At 39.2% G+C, this 23,162-nt stretch overlaps 1 protein-coding gene across 1 annotated transcript in view; it reads left to right on the plus strand.

Annotated features, from left to right (window-relative positions):
* PTPN1 (protein tyrosine phosphatase non-receptor type 1) overlaps positions 1-23,162 on the plus strand; it is a 43,547-nt gene that overhangs the window by 16,623 nt on the left and 3,762 nt on the right. The window contains exons 2-8 of the mRNA XM_051633107.1: positions 10,628-10,718; positions 12,309-12,409; positions 14,367-14,465; positions 16,637-16,774; positions 18,417-18,626; positions 19,319-19,480; positions 20,051-20,283. Of these exons, the coding sequence (XP_051489067.1) occupies positions 10,628-10,718; positions 12,309-12,409; positions 14,367-14,465; positions 16,637-16,774; positions 18,417-18,626; positions 19,319-19,480; positions 20,051-20,283 (1,034 nt within the window). The remainder of the gene's footprint in view (positions 1-10,627; positions 10,719-12,308; positions 12,410-14,366; positions 14,466-16,636; positions 16,775-18,416; positions 18,627-19,318; positions 19,481-20,050; positions 20,284-23,162) is intronic.

Here is a 23,162-nt window from a genome sequence, read left to right on the forward strand (position 1 = left end):
AATTCTTTGCTTTTGATCAAAGTGTCTCTATGTAGCCCTTTCTCATTCCACTTCATTTTTAATACTCATTTTGAGCACCCACCAAAGCTTCTGAGGCCATCTGTTTCCTGTTTTCAAGTAGTTTTGTAAACAGGCTTTGGTCTTCATTACTAGTAACTGGATGACCACCAGATTAATATAGATATTGCACCAACAAGAGAGAGAGATGTATGTTTCTTTGTATTTGCACCTCTTCTTCCATCTACAGCAGGAAGTAGCATTGCAGAACAAACTGAAAACTATAAAGAGCATGTTCATATTTGATGAATCCAGGGTTAAAAATCCTTGTGATCTTATTCAGGGAATCGGATGCCTTCCAAGGAATTGTTCTAGCGCTGAATGTATAGGTGCAAAATCCAATGCTGAAAAACAGAAGCTCTGTATTTCTTCTCTTTACCACTAGGCGACTGTTTAAGAAAACAGCTTTTCTTGCTCTGACTTACTTGGGATTGCCTTCAGGACTAGAACTATAAAATACCCCAAAACTTGGCAAACAATTTTTTTATCTCTATCAGACAGGCAAAATTATGGATTTAGGGGAGATGCTGACTAGGTAGTAGATGGCAGTTTTCCCCACATCACAAATGTTGCTAAGGTCTTAATGTATTTTGTAGGTACTCTGCCTGTCCCTTAGGGCCACTTCATGGCTGTAATCCTAACTCAAATCCCTTGTACTTCATGGATGCTACCTAATTCATTTCAATTAGCTAAATGAGTTGGTGAAGTTGTGTTCCCAGTTTATTTGTGGTTGGTGTTGTTGGACTGCTGTATAACAAACACCCTGTCATTTTCCTTAAGGTCTTTCCCAGGATGGATCTCTGGTTTAGCAGTGGGTTCATACTCTGTGCTCTCAACTTCTGGCTATGGCAGAGTGGCCTTTCCCTGGGGCAGGGAACATGATACGTGGATCATACCAACTGAAATGCCTGGGGATCTTGGAAGCTCTGATTTGTGTTTTGCTTTCATGGATGATTTCATAAACACATCAGGATAGTGACACTGAGTTTCTTGTTTGGGCCGTGTTACGGAAACTTATGGTGTGATGGAACTGCATCTTTTAAACTTAGAGCAGGGACTTGCTATAATGTTGTTCAAGTGCTGACTTTGTTTTTCTCTGGTAATTTCTAGTTGTGGTGTGTGCTAGATAATTAGATCCCTATCTCAGGTATAATATCTTAACTTGAAAATGACCTTGACAAAGTTAAGGTCATTTTTGAATTGTACCGTGCCCTTTTCTGTTTGAAAGCTCTATTATTTTAAGAAGTTCTGCATGTTCCTGGTGAGCATGTATCACTGCAGGACTTGACTAGTTGTCTGCTACTTATGACCAATTAATATACCAGTTAGTAACCTAATTGTGTTTAACTCATGTCATCTACAAAAGGATTAAAAATAATGCTACCATAGTTCTGCAATCCTGTAAGTTTCAATTGCTGATAAGACAAATGCAAAAATGTTGGCATTTCTTAAAGAAAAAAAAAAAAAAAGATAAATCTAATATCTGTAATCTTATTTTGTTTCTTTAAAACATTTGTCCTGAGCAACATGACTGCAGTGTTTGTCTATTAAGCAGCTGAAGTGCTGTGCTGTTTGTTTGGCTTTTAGTCAATGTACTTTCCAGGAAAAGGTGAAAGGACACAAATACCACAGACAAGTTTCATTAGTAGTTCAGTGAATGTGAAGTATATGTTTTAATCTAAAATAAAGTCTTTAAAAAAAAAAAAAAAGGCAACTTAGAAGAGGCTTAGTAGGAAGACTCAAACTTCAGCTCCTCAAATATGCAGGGCTGCTTGCTGCAAACTTGGCAAGTGTGATATTACTCATCAAGATCACAGAACTTGTGCTGTGTTTGGTTGCTCTGGGTCCTTAAGTAATTGTAGTGCTCCTGTTACATACAGTTAGTTAGATGAGCATGTCAATAGTCTCCCCAACTGAGTTAGAGGGCCTTAAACAGTGACAATAGATCTGCTACTAAGCAACTGCTGGAGTCTCCCTTTAGGCAGAAGATTATTTGTCCTTCTACATTGGTACAACACCTGGTATTTTAGGAGCATCTCAAATTCCTTGTTAACAGTAGTAATAAAAATGCCAGCTATTCTGAAAATGTGTATTATTGTTACTGGGCAGTATGTCACCATGTCCAAGTAAATAGAAGAGCAGGGTATGTTCAGACCTTGGAGCAGATAATACACATTGGGATCAAAAGTGGAAGATAAGGAAAAAGAATCCTTGAAGATTAATTTTTTTAACTGATAAGACCTTGAATCTGTTGCCTGATGAGAGCACTCAGGTGGTGGTAGTGGTGATGGAAGAAATGGTGTAAATTCACACATGTCAAGCTGAGATTAAATTCTGAAACAATAATTCAGTTAAAGGATCTCATAAAGCTTTAAAAAAAAAAACAACATTTAAGTCTTAAATATGAAGTTTACAGCTGGTTTGTGCTTATCTAGAAAAAGAATTCTCCCTGTTTTCCTGTCTTTATTTCAGTACCTTTTCTTAATCTTCTGAAGATAAATTAGCCACTGCCTGGTAGAATAACCTCAGGGCTGCAGGAATAGGCTATTCCTATGTCAGTCATGACAGATAAAGAACCACCACCTGATGGTAAGTCCTGAAACAGCATAGAGAATTTAAAGGATAATACTTCAGTTGATTTCTTCTGTCTTATTCTCGTCTGTTAAGACTCAAGGATTTCGTCTAGATTTAAGTTTGCTGATCCTAACTAAAGATGAAGTTTGTTTTCATAGCTTGGGCAGATGTCTGTTACATAAAAATACTTTATCCTTTTACCAAGTGTTTTTTGGATAAAACTGTTACAGATTAAACCATGTCAACATGGCATCGCCTTCTGCTATCTTTTAGTAAATAGGACGCTGATTACTGAGAGATACAGTGTCAATTGGCTGCTGTTAGACAGGTATTAGGAGGTTTTAAATCTCAGGTTTATTGTGGATTTTTACAAAATTAATTCTTGTTGTAAGCCAGATACTACATTTTTTGAAAAGTTGGAAAATGTTACTGTTACTGATGGTATTAACTGTGCAAACCAGGCTGGCTAGCTTTCATCTGAAGTCTTCTCTCCTTGTTCTAGCACAATCCTTGAAGTTAGTTAAACAAAATATGATCTCAAGCTTTTTAAAATACTGGATTTTTTTTCTTCCCTGTGCAGAACACTGAGCTTTATAAATGAGTCGGGCTTTCTGGATTTATACTTGGAACTTCTAGTACTGAACCTCAGTGTTCAATGTACGTTAATTGGAGGCAATACACCAATGTTCACATTAATCTGAGCTGCTTTTTGAGACTCATATACATGAATTTAAATACTTCAAGGTCTAGCACATGTTTGAAAATATTTGCATAATTTTGAAGGAATGAGGAGGGGAGCTGTGTAGCTGCTTGATGATTTTAAAAGAACTAAAAAAACAAAAATCAAGCCCAACTTCTACTTTAAAGTATCAATGACTGATGATCATGAAAGTGAACAGTTACTGATACAAATGGTGAGCAAGGAGTGATGCTGATGCAGATGGCTTGAAACTCACTGTATCACTTTGTAAAGCGTGCTGAAAAAGGGGCACTCAAAAGCAAGAGCGTCTTACTTTTTATTATCTTATTTTTTAATCAAATTAACTCCTTTATTTTAAGATTCTTTTATTTTAAGACTAAATGGTGGTAATGGATTCTGCAGGAATTTGGGGCAATCGTACAGTCTTGGCTTTCTTAATGTTAACTGAGGTTACTAGCACTGTATGTAGTATCTCTGACAGTAGAGACTTCTGAGTGAGTAAAAAATAAAATTCATTCCATGGTTCCTATTTCATGAAGTCAGAGATCCCCTTGAGAAACTGAAAAATATCTGCTGTGGTTCCAAGGGCATCTCTTGTCCTTTCGTTTCCAGTTTGCAACTTCTCATTTGCATCTTTAAACTCAAGAAAATCTTGGTTATGCAGCACAGGGACCTTGTTTTACTGTGAGAAGCAGCTTTTCTCATCCCTCCCTCATCTTCTAGTTTTTATATCTTTTCCTCCCCTCCCACCCTCCCTGAAGCCTACGGAGTCCACACACATGGTCTATACCTTGTTGGTTGTTGGGTTTGGGCTTTTTTTTTGTGGAGGCAGCTCTGTAAAGGCTATTATGCTGTTAGGTGGTTCATGAGATGTCAGAATGAAAATACTGGGTAACCAGGAAAGAAGGACTCTGTTTATAACCACTGTTGTTGGTTGTTGTTTATAAAGTCTGGAATACCCTACAGGCCAGAAATTACACATTTTTAAACTGATACAAAACCCATACTGCAACAAATTAATGTCTGGGTTTGCTACACAGACTATATTGCTTTAGGAGTTATGTAGATAACTGGGCTGTCAGATGCACCAGCCTATTTGAAATGAGATTAAACCAGAACTATATCTGGAGTTCTGTAACATTTGGGCAAATGAAGATCTGGATCTCATCTCTGTGATTATTTTTCCTACAGAAGAAGAGTATCAGAGTTAGAACCTCCTGACACTTTAATGAGACTGTGGTTTATTTCCTGGCACTGACTTTGTTTGATGATACAGATGGCAGAGCTTTTCTTTTGCACAACAGCTGTCAAGGAGAAGCCATTTCATCTATCACTTCTGGAGCAGGTTGAATAGCTGGGAGGAGAAATGGTGATGGACGTGAAGAAGAAGAAGGGAACTTCAGTTGTTTTCTTACACTGACCCTCCATTCAGTTGTTTCCTGTTTTGGCAGGGAGTACATGGCTACAGACCAGCAGAAGTGGAGTGTTCTTGCCAGCTACTCTGAACTTCTGTTATGGGTCATAAATTTCAAGGACAAACTGTATTTTGATCTTACTGAAATTTGAGACATCGCATGTCATTCTTTAACTAAATATTAGAGTTTAGGTCTTTGATCACCCTGGCTCTGCTGCAACTCTCAAAACAGTCAGAATTGAGAAGTGAGTTCTTATTCGTTGCCGATAGTGACCTTGAAGCCATACGAGAACCTGAACACCTGAGTTCTGTGGAATTGCAATGGTTTGTTCTACAGCAATGTCTTCCTTTTGACAACATCCAAAATAAATAAACTGTTAAAATTTGAAAATTACACAGGTCTGTGACTTTCTCCCTTCTGGAAGTACCTATCCAAGTTGTAAAAACCGTTCAGGTGCAAGTGGTTGAGCACTTAGTGTTCTGTTATCTACCATGACAAAGTGGGTGCAATAAAGTACTGCAGGATTTACTTTCATAATCCTTCAGTTTCTACAGGTAGGCATGTTGAAACTGCTCAGTGGTGAGTGAATCTGTAGTGGTGAATCTATAATATCTGCAATAAATGTAGGCCCATAAAAAATTAGTACACTTTCCCACGTGTTGATATGGTTTAACAGCACAATCATGCCAAGTTTACGTTCTCCTGGGGGGTTATTTCCGTGCCTCCAACCAGCTGACTGTCAGCAGCCCTGCTTACATTGTGTTGCTACAGCCTGTTCCAGATTGCCCACATAGTGCTGAATTAGCAAGAGGCTTTCTAGGAAAACTCGGTTGCAAGTGTGTGCATTTTTTTTTAATTATTTCTTTCTAATTTTTCATGCAGTACTATTGTTGAACTTCAGTCAAACCTGTCCGTTCCCCCCTCTCTCTCATGCTACTTAACCTCTGGAAGCAGCTTGGCATACTAGCCAACTGGCTTTTTTGGGGGACACTTAATAGAAATCAATACTACCATATTTTACTTGAAAGCAGAAATGAGAGACTAGATAAAATATTTTCAGAAGGTATTAAAAATCTACTTTTATTTCATTTATCTGGCTAAAATTCTGTGGCTTCTTGTTAAGATTGATGTTATATGATGCAATTGTCTGTTTATCTGATCTTTAGATGACCTTGTTACCCACAAGTTACACCCTCCTTTTTTTGACCCTGTTAAATAGTCCTGATGGAAGGTTTAATACAGGATAAAAAATCCAGTCTTCCTTGACAAAGTGGGCTGAATGAACAGTTGATCTCTGTATGCTTTGTATCTTATCAAGGTTCTTTTGTTGAAGAGTCATCTCACTGCCTCTCCATGACTGAATTTGCCCCCTTACACACAGGCTCTGAAGACCTTTTCCCATTTGTGTAAAGCAGCTGTTTATTGTGGAACCCTCAGTACTACCTGTTCTTGCAGTCTTCAGTAGAGGTCTTTGGCACCTCATATAATTATATGGGTATTTCCATTCTGAAACCAGGCTGTTGTGACAGCTAAGGAAACAGCAGCTTTCACTTTACTGTACCATTTATTTTTATTTTATTCTTCCAGCTTCTACAGCAGTGATGTAATTTTTTTTTCAGTGCTAGCTTTAAGAAGAAGGATTCTTTTTTTTTAGCTCTCAAGCTACAATTGCTTTTTTATTTAAGTCTTTATGTACTTGTTGTGAATTGCTTTCCTGAGCATGACTGCCTCAGTAGATGGATTACTCTGCACTTCTGTAGCCCATGATAAGATCTTGGCAATTGCTGCTTCCCATAGGAGCAGAACTGTTAAAATGGCAGTATATCATTATCTCTTAGTCTGGGCTACTCCAGACTTGATGGTGTAATAAAATAGTGTGATCAAATTGAGGCCTGCTGCAAATTTCCCTGGCAGCCTTTCTCTTTAATCTGGAGGCTTTTAAACTGGACATTTAGTTTCTCTTCTGGAAATATTGACAAGCAAATCTATGCAACGTTGCAGTGTGCTTGACTGAGGAGTGTCATGAACACCTCTTCATGTCATCTTACCTAACACTTCTTGAAGATTTGGCATCTGACTTTCTCAGTCTCCTGCTGGTGTCAGAACAAGATGGGGAAGGTGCAGTGAAATGTGCTGTTGTACTGAGGGCACAGGGGCTGGACATGTAGGAAGGTTTGCAGAAAATTCTTACTGAGCAAAGGGGGAATTGACAGACCTAGGGCTCCAGAGGAGTTACTGGTTAGGAGACCGGATTGGGGGTAATTTCTTGAAGGCTGGGAGGAATGGAAAGAAAGGGCTGTGGACTGCAGAGTGAATCATTAGATTTCTGCAGGGGAAAGGGAGGGGACAGGTCAGAAGTCTGGAACAGAAGGCTTTGGGGCAAGAGGCTAAGAGCCACCATGAGCACCTCTTCCTGATGGACATCCATAGGACTCTGGAACGTAAGGCTGTGTTCATGGGAGTGATCACTTGTCTGAACAACACAGCCATCTGCCCCTGACTTCTGTGTCCTTTCTTTGCAACATGAAATGTGATGCTGTCAGGCCAAGTGGGACCTGTTTGTGCAGCTGGGAGCAACCTTCTCCTGTAAAGCACTAAAGAACTTGTTATTCCAGTCACTACTGCAAATTAACAGTGACAAGAACTTTCCACTTGAAGAACAGTGCTTCAGCAGACTTCCTCTTTCCACCTTGGAAGTTTTTGGGGGTATTTGCACGGGGTACAGGATTTAAAACCAGGAGAATGACTCATGTGTTTGACTCTGGAAAACTTAATTCATTTCTAGCCCTTCCTCTTTAAAGTTTTATGTTGCACAACCTTCAGATGAAATGTCAAGCTTCCTTTTTGAATGACAGGATCTCTGCACCGTGACTATGAGTGTGATTCAAGAAGGTGTTTCATAACTATCAATCTCTGTGTCCATCCAGTAACCTCAGTTCTTGTGTCATCGCTGGCCTTAAAGTTCCTCACAGCACAACAATGAGATGCTTTGACTCTGCTTTCTCCAGCATGGAGACCCTGTAGTACTATTATTGACATATTTTGAAATCTCCCTGACACCAGTGAGCATCAGCAGTTGTGGCTCCTGCCATAACCAGTAACAGAAGGTTCTGAGGAATGTACAGGAAGGCCTTTAACATGGCCATTTTATATAACTTGTCACTAGATTGTTGTCTCCAGTAATTCTCTCTCTTGAACGCCATCTGATTTCCACTGAAGTCAGTGTTAGATCCTTGAAGTGATCTTAGGGGTTTTGTCACTTTAGATATTCTAGCAACTGCTATAGCCAAAAAAAATAAAATCAACCCTGAACCATTTTAATTCCTATTGCTGAGAAGAGTGTGCTCTGGCTTCTCAGGTACTAAGGTCCAGGCCCACATGCCCTCTAGGGTTTTCTATTTTACTGGTTTTTATTACATTCAGAAATGAAGTGATATGTGCTAGCTGGATTTTCATACGAGGCAGCAGCTTACCTGTTGCCTTATCTAGGTCCCTCATTTTATGACCACTGTACTCCCACCTTATTTTTTTCCCATTTGCTAAAACGTGCTTCAGAAACTTATTATGCTTTTTAAATTGCCTGTTTCTGGAAGGTACATGGGCAGCTTCTTTTCATTTTTCTGTGCCTGTGGGAGTTACGCATCTCCTTGAAGTCCCTTATTCTTTCAGTACCTTTAGGCATTGTAGCAGCTTTTAAAAGATTTAATATTTGGTAGTGAGGTAATAGCCAGCTTTCTGTTCCCTGAATAATAAATTACTAGTTTCAGATCCTTAAAGATTTGAATCTGTGGAATTCTCTAAGGCTGGGAGTAGTGTGTATGTGCACATACACATGTATGCTTAAGTATATTATTTTTAAATTAAAATACCTTTGTACCATTCCATTTCTGTAGTGAAGCATTTTGACCATTTTCTTTTTAAAAGAGGGGACAGTTGTTTTGAAATTTGCTAATGCTGTGAAAGGAAACGGTGTAATTAGTGCTCTGCTAATTTAACCAACTACTTACAGCAAAAATGCCTCAGTGTCTTTTGGTTTCATTTTCATTTTGCTGTGTTGGTTTTTTTTAAATGTGAATCTTAAGTGATGGGGTGGGTGTATTGATTTGGGGTGGGTTTTTTAACACTTAAATGTCGCCCATAGAGCCTACATATGTTATTTTTTTTTTCCTAGTTCCCTGGTTTTGTCTCTTGTTAATCCTGTACAGCCAGTACAGAAGAAAAACCCCTGCAAAATGCAAGGTCACCAATCTAGTGTCAGAGACAAACTTAGGAAAACACCCATTTTAGCTGCCTCATGTTTGAGATATTAGACTGTGGCAGTCAAGATCATATTCTCCAGACTGCATTCTTCATAAGCAGAAATACTGGCAGCCATGTGTTAAGTTATAAAAAGAGAGCAGCTGATGTCAGGGCTTATTTCAGTGAGGTGCCATTTCAAAATACTGTACTAATTTTGAGCAGGTATATGTAAACTAAAAATCTTCCCTTTTAATGTAGCATTCACTGTAAACTGCTGCATATCTCAATAATGGGGTAGAAAATGATGAACAGGTCATAAGATGCAGTAGATAACCCACTTAAAAGAATAATCCTCAGCATTGTACACGATTCTTTAAGCAAAACTGAGAGGAACTGGAAAGCAGTTTGATTTTGCCTGCATCTTGGGGATTAGATTTGCTGATACAAAATCCTCCTGATGTTGAAAAGCTACCACAATTTGAAGCAGAGCCTGAGCTAATTTGAAATGATTAATAGAGGAGTGCCCAGCCTTTCTGTGCAAGTCATCTGTGTATCATGAGCAGCCCTGCAAATGCATTAACTTTATGTGCACAGAAACATGTTATCTTGTCTCACACTGGGTGTGGATTCACACCACGTTAAAATGTATCTGTTTCAGGACATATAATTAATATTAAACTCTATTTGGTTTTCTATATTTAGCAAACTAATCCAATGAAAGGAGATTAATTTAGCTCAATCATTTATTTGTAATGATTATTTTTTTAGTGGCTTCTAGGCTAGGTTTATTTGTTCATTTCATGTCTATCTTAGAGTTTCTAAAACTTAATTATGCTACTTAAATATCAGCTCTACAGCAAATGCATTCCTGCAGTTTTCATTAATTTCAGTTAAATCCTACAGCTTCAACCTGAAGTTCCTGGTACTATAATTTTTAAGCATTTCAGATTTATGGAGTATTTATTTACAATGTGATTTTCTGTTTCTACAAATGAGGACTAATGTCTAAGGATGGCAGAATTCTTTTTATTACAACTTTTGAAACTGTCTAGGATATGTGTCTGAAAAACCCCTAACTCTGTGCCCGAGATGATACATGTTTTTGTTGAGCCTGTGAATTGGATAGAAATGACTTTTGTTTGCAGCTTTGTGACATCTTGCTGATAACTCAAGATGCAAGTGATCTTAGGCAAGGCACCACTCCATATGTGTGTTTTAATCCAAGGAGTAGACAAGTTTTTTTCTATCACAATAAATGTTTTCTAATTGCTACCGAGTCTGAAGTACAATTGATAGTTTTACTGATAGTGGAAACAATTGCTTAAAGCAGTTTATGTGAAAGTGCTTTGGGGTGGAGACCCTACTCCATCAGGTGTGTAAAAGCATACCGACTGGTAAATGTTCTGCTACTTTATTATGCAAGGTAATAATATTTTAACACACAAATGATGTTCATGTTGTATTCTGGTAAGCTTAAACTCGGTTCTTAAGTTGAAGCCCAAAGTCCTTCCTCTCTGAAACTCTCACACGTGAAGGCACGAAGTCAAATGGGTATTTGTCTTAAAACAGCTGATGGTAGGATGATACTAGATGGATTCATATCTAAGACTTTTTTGGTTTTTTGTGTGTGTCTTTGTTGCAGGACATCAGGCATGAAGCCAGTGATTTTCCATGTAAAGTGGCCAAACATCCCAGAAACAAAAATAGAAATAGGTACAGAGATGTCAGCCCCTGTAAGTACACTTTCTTTTCTGTTGTTCGTAGCAGACTGGTCATCTTTAATGACTTCTAACAACTGAATGTTCTTTGTAAGAGCTGGATTTCTGTTGGATATGCACCCAGGGCAGTTCCTCTTGTTAATATATTCTGTTATGAGATAGATGTTCCAGGATGCCATTATATCCCTAGGATTATACCAGAGCAGCACAGAGTAGAATAATGGTGGCTGAAACAGCGTTAAGAATATTGCAATTGTCCTTTCTATTGCCATGTACTTACTAGAGTGTCCCTCCAGTCAGTGCAGCAGAACTGGAACAGAGGAAAGGGGAGGTTTGCAAAGGTGGTGGTGTTAGTGTGAGACCTGTGTTTCTGAAATTATTAGTAATAACTGTTCTGGTGAATTCTGGTGGGAAGTGCTTCTTTGAACATGTCTGTTCTATACAAGGCGCAGCTCAGTTCAGTGTTGCAGCCTGTCTATCTTTTCCCAGTCTCCTGAACAAAGACAGTAACATTCAGCTTTGCCAATGCCTGGCATGCTGTACTGTGGTGCAGTGATGGAAACAGAGTGCAGAGAAGTACAGAGCTGTAGTTATATGGTCAGCAAATAATACTTGATGTATCAGATACTTGTAAAGAAGGTTCACAGCTAAGCTGCCTTCTCTGCACTAAATGACAATACCTGTTCAGGGACTTCTGGCCTTTGCAGGGTGCAGCACTGCTGCCTGTTGGGAAATGCAGTTTCCATAAGCTCTGTCACAGGGCAGGTATCTGCCTGCTGTTCAGAGACAGGAGTATGTACATTGGGAAACTTCTGTACTTAGTGGCTATAAGTTACCAAAGTCTTTGGGGCAATCAACTAGGAACAATCATAGTTTGCTTTACTAAGCAGTTCTAGGATTTGGAGTTGTGCGTAGCAAAGGTTCCCTTTTGCCTGTAGATAATACTGCTTCCAATCTGTTTGGTGCCCTTGCAAAATGTGGGAACTCTTGTATGTGGGTTTTTTTGTTGGTGGTTTGTTTTTTTTAATCCTAAATGGAGCAAGCCGAGACTAACAAAAGAGCAATTAAATTACTTTTGCTGTAGTTCTTGAATTTTGATCATACTTTCTGTACATGAAGGTGTGGTTGGGTTGGGAAAAGTAGCAAAATGTCTGTAAGAAGAAGTCTCTGTTCTGTTTGTCCAACATACGTCTAGGCAAACCTTTAACAACCTTGAACAAGCTGGATTTTAATGTTTAAGCTGCAAAAGATAAGCAGTTGTGTAACTAGATTTATTTAAAAACAGTAACTCAGTAACTGTACATGTAGGTCAGTATGATCTGGTTTGCTAATTACCGTCATGATTACTTGAGATGTAAACACTTCCATTCTTGCAATGTGTTTTTGAAAGGCAGAGTGCAGCCTACATTGGTTGCTCTTCTGCAGGGCAGCTCCAGTAGTTCCTGGATTGTCTTCCCAGTTACAAGCACCAGTGAGCACTTCTGATGGAGCTCTTTTCATTCTTCAGGGTAACTCAGCTGTTTTGGTCCTAGCACCTGATGAGGTTGTACATGAATTGTCCTGTGTTGCTTATACATTAACTGTTGTTTTCTAATTATGCTGCAGTTGATCACAGTCGAATTAAGCTAAACCAAGGTGACAATGACTATATCAATGCTAGTTTGATAAAAATGGAAGAGGCCCAAAGGAGCTACATCCTTACCCAGGTAATTGCTGCCAACGAATAATAAAAATCATATGGTGATTGGAGTTGTTTTCCATGGGTTTTCTTTAGCCTTATTATGTTTGTTTTCTTTATTGCAAAGCTACTTAAGTGTATAGAAACATCTGTGTGTGGTATATAAACATACACATAGAACAATTCTACAGAGATGCTACATATTTCCTCCTGCTTCCTGTCAGCACTGGCTGACTTTAGTATAGAGTATTTTGGCCACTTTGTATATTTGACTTTTGACCCATCTAGATTAGAAGATAATACAGTTCTAGAAATCTAATTCTTTGGTTATGACAAGCAACATTTAGATGTGATTGAAATTAATCCTACTTTTACATGGAAGGTAAGTACAAAGGCTTCACACCAGTAGTCTTAAGTTGCTTGATAAATTCTCTGAACAGAGGTGAACCTCCCTTAATGGGAGGGCTTCACATTTACACAATTATGTGCATGAACTTCCAAGATGCTCAAAACCTATTTGAAATAACACACTTGAAATATGACAGGCATTTATGTGTTATGTTGATGGGGGCAGAAGTTAACTAAAATATACTAGGGAATTTCTTGCACCTGAGCTTCTGTGTCCAAGAAGCAGGAGGCTCCACCACATATTTATTGTTAAACCCTTCTGAAAGTGCTGTTACTGTAGCATTTACAAATACCTCCTAATAACACGGCTTCTAAAAGGTGTAAGTAGGCCACTGCTGATGCCTCTACCTTTAATGTGAAAGTTATGAACACAGATGTTAGCGATGGGAATTTTTGAGAAGGAAGTGGCTTTTTTCACTGAACTTGTAAATTCCACACCTATCTATTTACAGATTTAAAAATACCCGGATACCCTGTTGTCTTATTCTGAGAACTAGCAACTGTGCCAGAATTCGTGTTTTTCCTAAATGTTTGGTTCCCTGGAGACTGCCCTGGTCTCTAATCTTGACTTTTTTTCTTTTTTACCCCTTCCCAAACTGTAGATAAAGGTAGACTGGGATTAATATTTTCAAGCAGCAGCTCTTCCTTCCTGTTTCTAGAGAATACAGATAAATCTTCTAAGAAGTGTGCAGTGCAGTGTTCAATATGAAACTGATTCTGTGCACACAGATCTTACTTATTTAGGACACGGAGTTTGATTGTGGGGTTGAACTGGTATGTGGAATAGTCAGATGTGCAGCTAACTGGTACCAGTTAGCTATTCTGATCCAGATGGATTTTAATGGATTTGAATGGCTTTATTTGAATCCAGTCATTCTGAGGACCGTGGCCTGCTGTTCTGTTTGAGAAAAATGATGGAGAGCAAATGTGAGAGGGACAGTTATGCTGGTTTGAGCTGCCCAAAACTCAGAGCAATGGTTTTGGAGAATAGCAAAGGAACACAGCACAAACAAAAAGTTACAAGAAAATCTACTTTGTGAGTAGATAGTAAAAGGAGCTACCATTTTGTTCAGGCCCAAAGCGGACACAAAGATTCTGGAAATCTGTGCAGTTTGTTACTGGTCTGGCATTGTTTCAGTCTTCTGAATGTTTGTCCATTCAGTCTAGTAATTTTCAAGTTCTTATGAATAACAATGATGTATTGCAGAGTAGTTCAACGTAGATGTTAATTCTGCTCCCAGTTAGTCAATGAGTGTTATTTCCCTATTATATGTTTACCTTTCCTAAGAAAATTCTCTCCACATGTTTCACTCCCGGTTCCCTTCTCACAAATGAGACTGCTTCTCTCTTCCTGCCCTGCCTGGGGGCAAGGATTAGCCATGCTTTCAGAGGTAGATTCAGAGTGGGAAAGTAGAACTTAAAGCTGTATAATTGCATTTTATTTTTTTACAGTTTGGAACGAGAAGTTGCTTGTTACTTACATAAATTTATTGTCTAGTGCAGTAACTTTTACTGGGGAACATTGCTCTGACATGAACAGAAAATAATGCTTCTTTCTGGGGATTCTGTCTCTGCAGGGACCTTTGCCAAATACTTGTGGTCACTTTTGGGAGATGGTTTGGGAACAGAAAAGCCGTGGTGTTGTCATGTTGAACAGAGTGATGGAAAAGGGATCCGTAAGTGCTTACCCAGTTCTAGCTGTGTGTTTGTTGCATGTTTTTTAGCTTTTTAAAAAACAAAACCAAAAACCAACCCAAAGAACAGCGAGGGGACAGAGAGACTGTGACCATCAGTAATTGTATCAGAATTATGCCTAGAATTGAATACTTGCTGAACTGATCTTAGTGCAGTCAGAAAGTTATTCAGGTTGTAATTGCAGGTCTTAATTTCTTCTGAATTTGGCTAAGAAAAGACATCATGACAATATGACTCTCCATACAAATTAAATTTGGTCTCTACTACTAACCTAAGTATCTAAATGTAGTCTTTTTCAGTGTATGCAGATTACACCTCTGAAAGGCCATTTGCATCTAGTGTTTATTCAAGAGCATTATTAAAAGGTTTTGAAGTAGTTACAGAGCCAGGACTGGTAGAAATGCACAATTTCCAGTTGAACGTTACAGTCTGGTCTGTATAAAGACTTTGGGGGGTAGCGGGTGTGCTGGGGACCCACCAGTGATAACTGGGTGGTACATGCTTTTGCATAATCAGGAAAAAAATCCAAATAATCAGAAAAAATTCTTGTGCAATGAGTTGTGTTTTAATAAACTGCAGTCTTGGTTTTTTCCTGTTTTGCTTTTTTTGTAGTGCAAGTGAAATTTATCTTCAAAAGAGATGCAGTAACCATATTTTGTAATAGTTTCTTCCCTTCCAACCATTCCTGCTCATTCTCTGCACTGCCAATAGTTTTGGACAAAATGAATTATTGTGATCCCTTAGGGCAGGCTGCTTACACTTCTCAGCAAACAGTAGTGGGGGACCTACAGCTGAGCACAACAAAATATTGTTTGCAGACACATTTGGTGGAGAAATGAGACACAAAGCCAGTTGCTCTCTCTTGAGCATCAATTAAAAAAAAAAAAAAAAAAGTGGAGAGAATTATAACTGCATTGTACACCCCAATAAACTAGAAGATGTATTTTGAATAAAAACTAGAATTAGTCTGAGCAAAACTAGTGTTAGTAACCTATCAACACAATACCAGAGAGTTTTTGTATTTATTAAAATGCTGTCAGAAATCATCTTAGTCTTGATAATACTGTTCTTTTCTTGTTGTTCTTCCACCACAACTTCAAAGCCTTATTATTTGCCCTTGAATAAGAGGCATTAGCCACGTCAAACAATCCATTCTAGCATGTTGAGGTGTGAGCAAGTGCTGTTCATAATCCCAGTTCAGAGGAGCAGTGCTCAGTGGCAGCAGTAGCAGGACAGTTCTCCCACTCAAAATATTCTTAGGTTTGACTGTCAGAAACATGGTTGCTGACTCTAGTCATGCTGCTCATGAGTTTCTTTAGTTTCACTTTTCTCCTGCATGCTGCAAAATGTGCTGCTTCTCTATTTGGTTGACTCATTTAAGCATGTAGCAGTCCTTGCAAAACTGAGCTGTCTGGGAAACTTTACTGAGAAAATTGAAATTCTGCCAGAAGGATGTAATGGGAACATTTGCTGAATGTAGGGGTTTTTTTGTTTGGCACTTTACTTTTAAAATGTATCATGTAAAAATCAAAATTATCTCACTGCTATTTTTATTTCTGTGGTGAGGGAATGTAATAACCCAAAATCTCTTCTGATGTTACACTTTAAAATTAGCAATGTTGTAATTCTCTATATGCAGTTTATTCATAGAATTCGTAACACTTTTTCACAGTATGTTCTTTCTTGTTAAGATTTCACTCTTCTTTTGAAACGTAAATGTTTGACATGAGGATTATAAACAAAATGCAGAGTAGGCTAAAATTCAGATTTCAGCAGACTTTTGTTTGTTTGTTCTGACACAAACTAAAATAAATAGTGGTTTTGGTGATTTTGATTGGATTCCATAGCTTCCCACTCTTTCAGCTTACATGTAGAAGAAAGACAGCTCTGCCTAAAGAAACCTGCCCTTAATCATTAGATATTTATATTAGTTCAGTCAGAGTTAAAATAATCTGACTCAGAAAAAAGTCAGTGAAGATATGGTTCTGCAACATAAAGGAAGACTGATATTGTTGACACTAGAACTGGTGCTCTTTATAATAGAAGCAGATGAAGAAACTGTCTCATGAGGAAATGTTGTATTTAAGGATGTTTATTCCTTGCCTTTTACACAGACATCAGTGACATATAAATGTCTCCTATTTGGTTTTAGGTAAAGTGTGCACAGTACTGGCCACGGAAGGAGGAGAAAGAAATGTTTTTTGAAGATACAAACTTGAAACTAACATTGATATCTGAAGATATAAAATCATATTACACAGTACGACAGCTAGAATTGGAAAACCTTACGGTAAGGTCAGAAAGTATTACCAGTCAGGGTCTTCAGCCTCTCTGAGGCTCCTCATCAATAAGGTCTTGAAAAAGCTGGTCATGAATTGTAGCAGATTTTATTCCGGAATTGGTGGTTCTGCATGAGATTGATTGTTCTTCAGCCTCTACTTTGTGTGTTGTGTAAATGAAACTCTTAAGTATTTGTGAAATGTATCTGGGGAAACTACAAATCCCTTTCATCACTTGGCTGTACACTGAGTGAGAAGGTTAGTGACTACCTTTCTGAGAACCCTTTATAAAATCCCTTAGTAGATGTTCTAGTGCTTTTGTGTTGCAGCTGAAATAATTGCTTTTCCTGTCACCAAAGCTTTTTGCTTGTCTTGTTCTAAGGTTTGTTTTTAGGCTTTGGCTTAAATTGCCAGGTTTTGTATTGATGGCCTTCATCAGAAAGCAGGAACTGTTTAGTCCTGGTCCTGCAATGAGCTGTGTGGACCTTGGTCCATGGATCAGGCCACTAGTTTTAAGAGAAATAACTTTCTTTTCTTTTTTTTTTCCTTTTGTGCAATGCCAAAATAAAAGTACACATGCTGATTCCCACCTCTCCAGCACTGTCCTGTGTTAGAGCAGTGAGGGCTAATCTAAAGCTCCTTGGGGAGACTGGCTAAGGAAGAACACCATTAACTTTCACTGACTGCAGGTGACTGAAGATGTCTGAGGTCCTCAGTGGTGCTGAGATGGGTGTGTATGTGGTGATGTGCTAGCCTGAGTTCTGCTCTGTCCTGGTACTACTCACTTCTGGAAGACACAGTTACTGCTTTGCTTGTCTGTTAGCATATTGCATGCTTCATCCTGCCAGGAAACGTGAGACAGCACATAGGAATTTGACTGAATTGTGGCTGAGTAAGAATTTAGTTGGTGTAGCTTGTGGTGTGTATTAACTACAAGGTCTGCTGTAGAGATGTTTAAGGATTGTAGCTCAGCATTCTAGGATAATGTGAGCACCAGTGTTTTGGTTATCTTGGAAGACGAGTCTTCAGGTTGGGAAAAAACCTGTTAAGGAACAGCTGTGATAGTGCAAGGGCTTCTATAACTTGAGGTACTTCATTCTGAGAAATCTTAAAATAATTTTTTGTTGTTAGAAATTAGAAGGTAGTAGTGCCAACTATCTCGTGGCCATACACGCATTTGAACTCTATTGAAAAAAAACCAAGCATGTTATAAATAAGTAAATTTTCTTATCCACTTTCCTTCATTCAAAATTGAGACCTTTGCAACAAGATACAATTATTTTGTAGTTTCTTAGCTGTGCAGCTATAAAAGCTCCCTCAGACTGGTGGAACTTTTGACATTTGAATTTAAGCCAGCTGTTCTAAAGATGCAGTGTGGTCTCAGTAGCATACAAAGCTGAGCAGGCACATGCCTCCGTTCCATGTGAGTCAGTTCTTTTCAAAGGAAGTAGCTAAAAATTTTCCAAAGGCACAAATTTGAAACTGACCTAAATGTAAAAATGTCTAAAGCTGTGTGTCTAAATATGTACTTTGCTAGGAAAATGAATGAGGAATTGTATTTGCTGATGAGAACATTGCTGCAGGCAACGGTGCTCTGGCTGCTTCTGACTGGTGGGTATGAACTAACAGATGCCCTAAATACTCTCTCTACAGGCACAGGAAACTAGAGAGATTCTGCACTTTCATTATACTACGTGGCCTGACTTTGGTGTCCCAGAGTCACCTGCTTCATTCCTCAATTTCCTGTTCAAAGTCAGAGAGTCTGGCTCCCTGAACCCCGAGCACGGGCCGGTTGTGGTGCACTGCAGCGCGGGAATCGGCAGATCGGGAACTTTCTGTTTGGTGGATACGTGTCTTCTACTGGTAAGAGCTGCTCATTCCAGATGATACACTCTTTCTGTAGAGCTACATTGAGGAATGGTTTGTTGTAGGCTCACAAAGAGCCATGGTGCTCTTTGTGTATTGGTATTGGTGCATGCTGTTCCCCATTATCCTACTCATATTCTGGTTTGGAAGTGTATTCCAAGGCAGATCTCGTTCTTAACTGGCCATTTTAAGTCTGGGGAAGAAAAGTCTGTAGTTTTTCGAGTGACTTGCAAAGGAAGGCTTTGTTCTTGTGGTTAAGAAAACAAAACCATTAGATGCCTGCTAAGTAATAGTGGGACCTATCCTGAAAATGCAAAATAAGTCTAATGTTTCCTTTTACAGAGTCAACCTTGCTTGTAGGCAGAGGGAAATTATCCTGACTTTATGATAAAACTGGAGTTTCCTTGGCTTTGCTCTGTCACCATGTGAGAGCAGCTGATACACACAAGTCAGGCCTAGGTTAAAATGTCCTTTTATTTTTTCCTAGTTATATTTTCACAACAAGAAAAACAAAAAAGGGAAAAACGCGTTTTCCTTTCTCTGACTTCTTAGAGGCCAGATAAATAGCTGCCAGTACCAGATTTATTAGTTTAATTCTGTAGTGTGGAGGGTATTCTGAAGGCCATACTACAAAGTGAGTCATTCCATTGAATCTCAGCATAAAGCATGTTTCAAATTTTTATCTTCAGATGGACAAACGGAAAGATCCTTCTTCTGTGGACGTTAAACAGGTTCTCCTGGAAATGAGGAAGTACAGAATGGGACTCATACAGACAGCAGACCAGCTCCGTTTCTCCTACCTAGCTGTTATTGAAGGGGCAAAATTCATCATGGGAGATGCTTCAGTGCAAGTGAGTACTATTGACTGCACAGTCTCTTTCAGTAAGCTGCAGCTTTGGTTTAACTGTAACAAAAATGTGGGATGAACAGAAGAGAAAGAAACTTTAAATTTCATCCTTGCTTTGGCTTCAATAAAATGTTATAGGGTCCTTAAATACAATGCTTTACTATCTGTAAAGACCTGAAGTGTTGTATTAAGAACCTTCAAAAAATGATGTGTAGTCTAACAGGTGGCCTTGTGTACTTTCAACACTGTAACAGGGCTGCAGACTGGCTGTGTGGGCCCTGTCTTTCATTTCAGATAATAAATATTTTCCAATATGCCAGAAGTTTAAAGATTATTATTAAATCCTATAAATTTTGGTTGATTGATTGTTGGTTTTTTTTATGGTAAGCAGAACTGTAGTAACACAGATTCTATTTTGTGCTATTTCAGTTTTCTGGAAGTAGATTAAAATGTTTATAGCAGATGTCTTCTGTTGTACTGGATGTACCTTAGGTTTGGAGGGTTTGTCTTTTTTTTTCCTTTTTTTTTTTTCTAATGTAAATGAACAGCTTAACAGGGCTTTTCCTTCCTGAAGGAACAGTGGAAAGAGCTCTCCAATGAAGATCTGGACCCTCCACCTGAACATACCCCACCACCTCCCAGACCACCAAAGCGAACCTCAGAAATGCACAATGGAAGGATGCACGAACACACAGAATTCTTTCCTAAACATCAAGTAGAGGAAGAGGTTACATGTTCAGTCAGCACTGTGGAAGAGATGGTTCCAGATGGCAGAGCTCATTCATCTGTACCCCTGATCACAGACAGGTGAGTCATTTAGCTTCCCACTTTTAACTGTCCCAGTTGCCGTACAGCGTTGACAAGTTGTAGGACATCTGCTCATAAATGACATTTCATACAAGTCCTGAGTAGGCCTTGAACAAGTTAATCTAATAGTAGTTCCAACTCAAAATCTTTTCAGCAAATGTCTTAGACTGATGTTCTTTTAACTTCACACATAAGCTAAGGCCTCTTAAAGGATCCTGCTACAGTAAAAGTGACAGCATAATGAGGTGGTTTAGTCCTGATTTACACAGTGTATGTAAAGTTACAGAGGAGCTCTTTCACTAGCTGAAAACTAGGCTGACTAGCTTTAGCTGCCCTTTGCTGCAATTAATTTCACATTTCTAAGACACTTGATGAAAGGAGGGAAACGCTGTGTAGAAGGAGTGGTGGCACAGCAGGGAAGCCGAGGATCCTGCCTGCTGTACCACTAGAGGTCACTCCCGATTTATAGCAGTGGTGTGGAACACGTGGAAATGCATCCCACTGCTGCTGGCATCCTGCCTGCTGAGTAGTTCTTAGAACAACCGAATGAACACCACACAGAAAAAAAAAAAAAAGGCAAAATTAAAAAAATTAAAAACCCAGTACACCCACCATGGACAATCAAGGAAAAGCTTAACGTTCCCCCGCTAGATGTTCTCCTTACAAGACATCTTCACCTCCCCTTAGGAATACTGAAATAAAATAGCAATTTTTAGTATTGTCCTCATAACTAGAGCCTTTTCAGCATATGGAGCTGGCAGATAACATTTTATTTATGTGAACCAGTGAAGAAGGGTGTGACTCTGGGAACTGGAGATGAGTAAGACGTTTCCAGTAATCATTCTTCAAAATAACTGCTTGAAAAGAGTCCAGCACAGAGCCACAAAGATGATTAGGGGAGTGGAACATCTCCCTTCTGAGGAAAGGTTGAGGGAGCTGGGTCTCTTCAGCTTGGAGAGGAGGCTGAGGGGCGACCTCATCAATGTTTACAAATATGTAAAGGGCAAGTGTCAGGAGGATGGAGCCAGGCTCTTCTCACTGATGTGCAATGACAGGACAAGGGGCAGTGGGTGAAAGCTGGAGCACAGGAGGTTCCATGTAAACATGAGGAAAACCTTTTTCATTGTGAGGGTGACAGAGCCCTGGAACAGGCTGCCCAGAGAGGTTGTGGAGTCTCCTTCTCTGGAGATGTTCAAAACCCGCCTGGACAGGTTCCTGTGTGATGTGCTCTGGGTGATCCTGCTCTGGCAGGGGGGTTGGACTGGATGATCTTTCGAGGTCCCTTCCAACCCCTAACATTCTGTGATTCTGTAAAAATAAACCTCCTAATTTCATATAGTGGAGAGGCTGAGGTCATGAGCTGAACCTGTTGTGTCCCTCCAAACTCTGCTGGAGGCAAGGAGATAAAACAGAAGTGTTTTCCTGCTCAGTGTGAAATCTTTTGATCAGGATTTTTCTTAATTCATTGGGGAGATGCTGGAAGTGAAATATCCAAATTCCAAACATCTTTATTAGAAAGAAAAGACATCTTAAAAGTAGGAAGAGTGTGGCATGGTAGCACCTCCCTTTTTCTTCCCTTTGTTACAGTTCTGTTACTAGAATATTTGCCTGGGATGTGAGATGCCACCTAGTGCTTTCCACATCTAACAAAGAGTATGGATTTAAAGTTGCCATCTTGTGTCTTCTCAATAGCTACTGTATAAATCAGAATTTCTCAGTAAAGAATTATTTCCTGGAAATGCTTTATACAGTGCAGTTTAATTGAACATAATACATGTCCAGCTCTAAAGAGCTCAGAAACTCAATTAGTTTATTATAGCCCCTTGTCTCTGAGACTGGAGTTGAGTCATCCTCTGGAACTGGCAGAGGCTGACTTCTACTTTTTACCTTACTAAAGTCCTAACCTATTGTCACAGTTTGACTCAGGATCAGCAATTAAACCAATTACAACAATGCTCTTGATCCCCTCTCCCTCCCACCCAGGTAGGGAAAGGAGAGAGAATAAAGAGAGAGGCTTTCTGGATTGAAAACTAAACCAGACAGCTTTAATTAAACACTAATGATAAAAGAAAACTTGTAGAAATATACAGAAGTATGTTCAGGAATGTGCAAAGCTCCTGTCACCTTCCCCCATCTCCAGCAACTCCCATGGCATCTCCTGAGCTCTGAGCAGTTCCAAAATGTCCTGGAGAGAGTGGCAGAGCAGACAAGAGCTGAGGGTGGAGTTGTGAGGGTCAGGAACACACAAGCCTGGGGATCAACAGTGATGGATAGGTGAGGTCCTCCCCAGATGCCAGCTGTGGCACAGTTATTTTCCCACTCATGTATTCTAGTGTCTGGGATGGAAGGTTCCCGAGTTCTTTTGTATTTGCCATGTCAGCAGATGTCTATGAAATCCCACTGCAAAGCATTTCCCTGCTGGTTACTACCCCAAAGATTCTCACAGCTTGGTGCTGCTCTGCTTTCTACTTTCAACTGGAAGAATATGTACAGTAGATACAGAAGTTCCTGCTCAGTTAAGAAGCCTCTTTGGGTGTTGGTGTACTGCCAACAGGATGAAGGTTCTAGTATCTAGAAACAAAACCATGTTTAGAGTATAGTAAAGGTGAAGAGATCTTCATTTCCATCATTAAAAGCTGTTGCAATTTAGCCCCTCTAAGTCATGGCTAGATGAGCAACCACAGTTCCATCATTTTCTGACTTTCCAGGCAGGTGCTTGATTTTAGAGCCTTAATGTTCTCCTGGCCTGGATTTAGGTCGCATTTATGTTAGTTCACTTTTATCAGTCAATGTAGCAGATTTGTGATAAGCAATGGAAGTAGATGGAGTTTAAAACTCAGTTTATTCTTTAAAGGGCACAAAATACTCCCTAGCATAGG

Source organism: Apus apus, chromosome 15, assembly GCF_020740795.1.
Source record: "Apus apus isolate bApuApu2 chromosome 15, bApuApu2.pri.cur, whole genome shotgun sequence".
NCBI lineage: Eukaryota > Metazoa > Chordata > Aves > Apodiformes > Apodidae > Apus > Apus apus.